Genomic DNA, 6842 nt, shown 5'->3' with positions numbered 1-6842 from the left:
AGTCACTTAGTCTCAGACAAGTGACACCCAGAAATACGTCCAAGTGCTGTAAGGCAGACTTATCTGTTAGGGTGTATTTGGCTTTAAGTAACAGACAACTCTAACACCATCTGCCTTAAACAATAAAGACACTTGTCATCTCACACCATGTAGAGTCCAGGCTTCTAAGATCCTCTTTGCCCACTTCTGGATTTTTGGCTTCACCATGGATGGGAGCATGATGGGCATGGTAATTCCAGGCTTCCCATCCTGATCCAACAACTCCCAGAGTCAGAAGGTGGTCTGTCTCCTCCTTCTTTTTAAAATATTTATTCATTTATGGCTGTGTCGGGTCTGAGTTGTGGCTCGTGGGATCCTTGTTGTGGCTTACAGATCCAGAGCACTCCACCGGCTCAGTAGTTGTGGCACATAGGCCCAGTTGCCCTGCAGCATGTAGGATCTTAGTTCCCCATCTGGACTTGAACTCAAGTCCCCTGCACTGGAAGTCAGATTCTTAACCACTGGACCACCAGGAAGTCCCAAAGGTCACTTTCTTGATGTAGAAGCGGTTTCAGGACCATGAGCAGCAGCTGTTGCAGACAAGCCTAAGTCCTGGCATTTAGTGTCTGGTGGCAGTGTCAGTAGAAGCAGTTTTCTTATCAGGTCAGATCAGACCTATGGCTTAGGATCCGTTTCTCCAGCCCGTTCCACAATTCTGTAGGCTGCCTACCACCTTGACACAGTTTTCCAACCCGCCCATGTAATTCTGTTATCTGCAAATCCAGACTCCTGTGACATAGGGTGCAACAGGCAAAAGCTCTACAAAAATTCTCTCCCTCTGGACTCTTTTCTGAGCACTGTGTTTTGCAAATTTCAGTCATTCACATACACCTCTCCCCAGATTTGCCATATATTCATATCACCCATTTTATCTACCAAGTGTTGTTTTTTTTAATTGATTCAACATTTTTTTAAATACAACATTTACAATGCCAGCCTTTCTTTCAAACTAATACACATTAAAATGAATACAGCATCACTAAAAAAGAAAGCATTAATTTAAGTACCAGCCCCCAATATTTCATATCCTGGTTAGTGGCTGATAGTGTCTTAGGATTAATTTCTAGAAGTGGAATGACTGAGGTTCAGGTTGGGGACAAGGAGAACCCTTTCATATTGTACAAGCCCTTTCTCATCAAAGCTGATGGGTTTAGAGGGCCAGGAAGACAGAAGACTTAGCAAGTTTCTCATTGTAAAATGACAGTTAAATTATAGTTCGGTGAAGTGGCTAAGTGCACACTTTTTCGGAGTTTAGCTGTGTTGGGTTCCTTAATTACCATGATGCTCAGTTTTCTCACTAGTAAAATGGGGTCCTATCACACAGGATAACATTGAATGTGATACTGAATGTGAAGCAACATTAAGCACAACGCCTGAACCATGAAAAGCTCTAATTCTGAGTCCCCCAAACTACTATGAGTTTAAGAAGAGTATTAAAAATAAATATGGTTTTCTTGTCTGTACCCAGACACTACTGAATCATAATCTCCAAGGGAGGAATTAAGGAATCTATTTGAAACAGACACCATCAGCTGAGTCTTAGGAGCTGATGAGTTTCGGAAACATTAATCAAGGTTAAGCAGCTGTTATTATCATCCCACGGTGATGAGATGATGGATGTGAAAGTTAAAGGTCATTTACTATCCTTGCACTCATTCATTCAGTCAACAGACATTAATTGAGCACGCACTGAGTGCCCCGCCCTGTGGTAGGTGCCAGGGACACAGCGGGAACAAGACAGACTCAGGCTGCCCTTAAAGGCACAAGAAGTTGGTCTCTCACCAGGTCATCTGTAAAACCGGGTGGGTTGACCGACGATCCAGAGAATTACTCTCTGGCCTGCTGAGGGGCGACAGGGGTGGACAGGAAACTCTGTCCCCGCAGGCTGTGAGCCAGGGGGGAGGGCATTTGAGCCAGGGGAGGGTGTCAAAGACTGTAGGACCCGGAGGCTTTTGGACCCCTTTTCTGCCTCTTGCCCAGCTCATTTCCTCTCAGAGCTAGAAGCCAGGATCTTCCTGTGAAGTAGATACTATTCCCACTTCACAGATAAGAAAACAAAGGCATAAAAGAGAGGTGGGTCACACTAGAGACCCACCCCCAACAGGTTCCCGGGAGGTCTTCCCTCAGCCTGGCCGCAGCGGCTGGTCCTACCTCCAGCTGCGACACAAGGCCGCCAGATCTGTCGTCAGACCCGCGAGGCGAGTCGGACTGGACTCCAAGTGGTTCGGGGCCAAGACGTTCCGGAGTCATCCACGCCGGGGCCGCTGCCTCTGCTTCAAGAAGGCCTGGACCGTCCCTCCGGACCTGGCCTCGCCCTGCCACGATACGTGCCCGTACAGCTCACGGCCCTGGGAACTACAACGCCCATGAGCCTCCAGGCCGTAGGCGCGCTATGAGATGCTCCACATCGCCTCCCGGCGCCACCAGAGAGAACTGCGTGGCTCCTGAGCCCGCGAGGTTGGAGGGCGCCGTGGAAAGCTTCCCCACCTTACCACCATCAGCACTTTCCTGGACGGGTGCTGTCGCGCGCCCGGAAGTTCACAGGGCCATAGAGATTGGAGGCTAGAGGGGCCCAGACTTGCCCTCTCGGTCCTAACTTCCGCCGGAAGCGACTTCCATCCGCAATTGCCCTTTCCCAGCTGCACGCGCCGGTCCCCGTGCCCGGTACTCTCTACGGCGCCAGTACGACCACAATGGCGGCCGCCACCCTGCTGCGCGCGACGCCCCTTTTCAGCGGTGAGGGGGCGGGGAGGGCCACGGCGCCCCGGGTTCACATGGGGGTCGTCGGGAGCGGCCGGGCTCAGACCTGCGCCGTGACTTCCAGGCATCTGCCCCGGCAGGTCTCGGCGCCGGCCCAGCACCACTATTGCAGGGTCTTCTGCGGCAGCTGAAGGCCCCAGCATTGCCCATCTTGTGCCGTGGCCTGGCTGTGGAGGCCAAGAAGACCTATGTGCGTGACAAGCCCCATGTGAACGTGGGTACCATCGGCCATGTAGACCATGGCAAGACCACCCTGACCGCGGCCATCACGAAAAGTAAGTGGGGTTGGGTTGGGGGGCTTCCAGCAACGCCTGCTCTGCAGGTGGGACTTGGAGCCAAGGGGGCGGGGCCCGCGGAGGAACTCCCTAGGTGTTTGGTGCTGCCCCAAGGCGCCAGGTGGCTTCCCAGGTGGCTTCCCAGGTGGCTTCCCAGGTGGCGCTAGTGGTAAAAAACCCGCTCGCCAATGCAGGTTAGGCGTAAGAGAGGCCGGTTCGATCCCTGGGGTCGGGGAGATCCCCTGGAGAAAGGAATGGCAATCTACTCCAGTATTCTTGCCTGGAGAATCTCATGGACAGAAGAGCCTCTCCATAGACTGTCCTTTTCTAAAATGGAAAGGGCCTTGCTGAAAAGTGTGTTCCCTTCCTTCCCTTGGGTCGCACAGAGTCGGACACGACTGAAGTGACTTACCAGGGCACAAGGCGCCAGAAATTGGGCGGACAGTACACTGCAGGATGCAGAAGACAGATTTCCCGTGAACACGAAGTTTTTGATGCATAAGTTGGGGGATCCCCCCCCCCCCCCCAGTGGCCTCCCTCCAGCCCTGGGAAGGTGCTCTGTAAGCAGAACTGTTGGCCTAGAGAAGTCATAGGGCTAGCCCTTGAGGCTCTATAACCTTTCTTTCTGATCTGGAGTTACTAGTCCCAGGAGTTGAAGGAGGGTATCTTGGAAGGTTGCTTTTCCTAGACTGTCCTTTGATAAAGTGGAAAGGGCCTTGCTGAAAGTGTGTTCCCTTCCTTCCCTTAGTTTTAGCGGAGGGAGGTGGGGCCAAGTTTAAGAAGTACGAAGAGATTGACAACGCCCCAGAGGAGCGAGCCCGAGGTATCACAATCAATGCAGCTCATGTGGAGTATAGCACAGCCGCCCGCCACTATGCCCACACTGACTGCCCCGGTCATGCAGATTACGTTAAGGTGAGAGAGCCGCTGGGGACAGGGCTTGGGAACTGCCCCCCTCAGGAAAAACGTTAGGATTGTGGGGAGGAGGTTAAGATATTTGAGATGTATGGGTTGGAGATCCTGGATCTGTGGGCCTGGCCAGTCACAGCAGGTGGTAAAGAAGTGTCTGTGCTTAGCTAGGTGGCTGGGGAGTGGAGGAGGTCATGGAATTGCACTACTTCCTCTCCTCTTTCTCCCCAGAATATGATCACAGGCACTGCGCCCCTCGACGGCTGCATCCTGGTGGTGGCAGCCAATGATGGCCCCATGCCCCAGACCCGAGAACACTTACTGCTAGCCAGACAGGTACTCAAGAGCCTGGGAAGGGGTGGAAGGGGGGGCAGGCAGGTGTTGGGCCATTCAGGACACCGTCTGTGTGTCTTTCTCACCTGCAGATTGGTGTCGAGCATGTGGTGGTGTATGTGAATAAGGCAGACGCTGTGCAGGACTCTGAGATGGTGGAGCTGGTGGAGCTGGAGATCAGGGAACTGCTGACTGAGTTTGGCTACAAAGGGGAGGAGACTCCAGTCATTGTCGGTTCTGCCCTCTGTGCCCTTGAGGTGAAGGCGGGGTCAGGCTGGGGAGGGGGCTGGATGGGCACCCAGAGCTCTGCTCTGAGTCCAGGGCCTGGCTCTGGGCAAGTAAGAAGAGCAGAATGGAAGTTTCAGGGTCCTGTCACTTCCCGCTCATAGCAACGTGACCCCGAGCTAGGCCTGAAGTCCGTGCAGAAGCTACTGGATGCTGTGGACACATATATCCCAGTGCCCACCCGGGACCTGGAGAAGCCTTTCCTGCTGCCCGTGGAGTCAGTGTACTCGATCCCCGGTGAGGACCTGGCTCACTGCATTCCCTTCCCCTCTCTGCCGCTTCATCCGGTGTCCCTGATGCCCTGTCCTGTTCCCTCCCAGGCCGGGGCACAGTGGTGACAGGCACGCTCGAACGTGGCATTTTGAAGAAAGGAGACGAGTGTGAATTCCTGGGACACAGCAAGAATATTCGCACTGTGGTGACAGGTACAGGAGGCAGCCTTGGGACCCAGAGCCTCTAGGATGACATCTCCCCCCCGCAGACCCCCCCGTGCCTTCCCTCTGCCCCCACACCTTTCTCCCGCGTGTCTCCCCTGTCTTAGGCATTGAGATGTTCCACAAGAGCCTGGATAGGGCAGAGGCGGGCGACAACCTTGGGGCCCTGGTCCGAGGCTTGAAGCGGGAGGACCTGAGACGTGGCCTGGTCATGGCCAAGCCAGGTTCCATCCAGCCCCACCAGAAGGTGGAGGCACAGGTGAGGGCTCTAGGTGATGGGCAGGCACTGTGGAGGGTCGGTGCTTCCAGCGAGGCCCAGCTTCACCCATGTTCTCGCTCCCTCTCACAGGTGTACATCCTCAGCAAAGAAGAGGGTGGCCGCCACAAGCCTTTTGTATCCCACTTCATGCCTGTCATGTTCTCCCTGACTTGGGACATGGCCTGTCGGATCATCTTACCACCGGGGAAGGTATGATGTTACGGCAGTGGGGGTGACTTTTCCTTGGTGAAGAAAGCCTGGCTGATGGTGCAAGAAGAGAGCTGGTGATGGGTCAGATCAGTGGGTTCAGGCGGAACGAATCCTCTTCCAGGGTTCCTTAGCTGTGTTAGCATTGACCCACACAGATTCCCCAGCAGAATTCCTGTAGTAGAGAGTTCCACTGTATTTTACGTAAAGGCTCAAGAGAAGTCTTGAGCCCAAGACCTGCATAACCCCAAATTTTATAAACAATTTTTTTTCTCAAGAAAAGCTTTAGAGACGCTAATGGCTAGTCCTTTTTAATTTTTATCTTTAGAGCTTGTTTATTGGCCTCCCTGGTCTTCGTTGCACTGCACAGGCTTTGCTGTTGGGAGAGTGGGGGCTCCTCTCCAGTTGCAGTGCATGGGCTTCTCATTTCAGTGGCTTCTCCTGTTGCAGAGCCCAGGCTCTAGGGCATGTGGGCTTTAGTAGTTGTGGCACAGGGGCTTAGTTGCCCCACGGCATGTGGGATCTTGTTTCCCAGATCAGGGATCGAATCCATGTCCCCTACATTGACAGGCAGATTCCTAACCACTGGACCACCAAGGAAGTCCCATCAGTCCTTTTCTGCCTTTGCATATGCCTAACAGCTAGGACAGAAGTTTCCCCAGAATCACCCTGCTGCATTTTCCCATAACCTTTAACCTTGGTAACCAACAGGAAGTGAAGGTGCCCTGAAACATGGTCTGTGTCTGCCTTTCAGGAGCTTGCCATGCCTGGGGAGGACCTGAAGCTCACGCTCATCTTGCGGCAGCCAATGATCTTGGAGAAAGGCCAGCGTTTCACCCTACGGGACGGCAACCGGACCATCGGCACTGGCCTCGTCACTGACACGCCGGCCATGACCGAGGAGGACAAGAACATCAAGTGGAGTTGAGTCTGGACCTCTGCTGCTGGGGCTCTCTTGTGCTCAGGGCTACACTGGCCAGCGTTCTCTCCTGCCTCTGCAGCCCTCTTTGCAGGGCAGAGGCTGTGGCCCAGCTGAATTGCAGCTAGATACTTCCCCTGGTCCAAGGGCCATGTGGCTGGCCAGGTGAGGTAGGTCAATAAACTGTTCTGTGAATAGAAAGATAGCCTGTGTGTCCTGTGTCATTTGTACTCTGGGAGGGTGGGGGATATAGAAATGGAGCTGAAGCCCAGGATACATGAGCTTGGGAGTGATCCCTGAGCCATTTGAACTGAGAGTACTTCTCTAGCCTCACGAGTTCATCTCTGGTACACGGTGGAAGAGCTCTCGTCTTAAAGCAGTGCTGTGGCAACATGAGGAAGGTAGAGAAACTAAAGGACTGA

At 53.6% G+C, this 6842-nt stretch overlaps 1 protein-coding gene across 1 annotated transcript; it reads left to right on the top strand.

Moving 5' to 3' along the window:
- Positions 1–2663: 2663 nt before the first annotated feature.
- On the top strand, positions 2664–6582 carry TUFM (Tu translation elongation factor, mitochondrial). Its single transcript, XM_068968537.1, has 10 exons — positions 2664–2775; positions 2880–3074; positions 3823–3989; positions 4215–4319; positions 4409–4573; positions 4706–4838; positions 4922–5026; positions 5143–5294; positions 5385–5504; positions 6256–6582. Exons 1-10 carry the CDS (start codon positions 2733–2735, stop codon positions 6427–6429), a joined length of 1359 nt encoding a protein of 452 aa, XP_068824638.1. The 5' UTR covers positions 2664–2732; the 3' UTR covers positions 6430–6582.
- The last annotated feature ends 260 nt before the right edge of the window (positions 6583–6842 follow it).

This window comes from Capricornis sumatraensis, chromosome 3 (genome assembly GCF_032405125.1).
Source record: "Capricornis sumatraensis isolate serow.1 chromosome 3, serow.2, whole genome shotgun sequence".
NCBI lineage: Eukaryota > Metazoa > Chordata > Mammalia > Artiodactyla > Bovidae > Capricornis > Capricornis sumatraensis.
The sequence above is the reverse complement of the archived record's forward strand: the minus strand, read 5'-3'. Positions and strand labels throughout refer to the sequence as shown.

Coding starts and splice junctions, on each gene's coding strand:
- TUFM (XM_068968537.1), top strand. CDS start 2,733: ATGGCGGCCGCCACCCTGCTGCGCGCGACGCCCCTTTTCAGCG. Junction 4,839..4,921: donor GTCAGTGTACTCGATCCCCG/GTGAGGACCTGG, acceptor GTTCCCTCCCAG/GCCGGGGCACAGTGGTGACA. Junction 5,027..5,142: donor TATTCGCACTGTGGTGACAG/GTACAGGAGGCA, acceptor CCCCTGTCTTAG/GCATTGAGATGTTCCACAAG.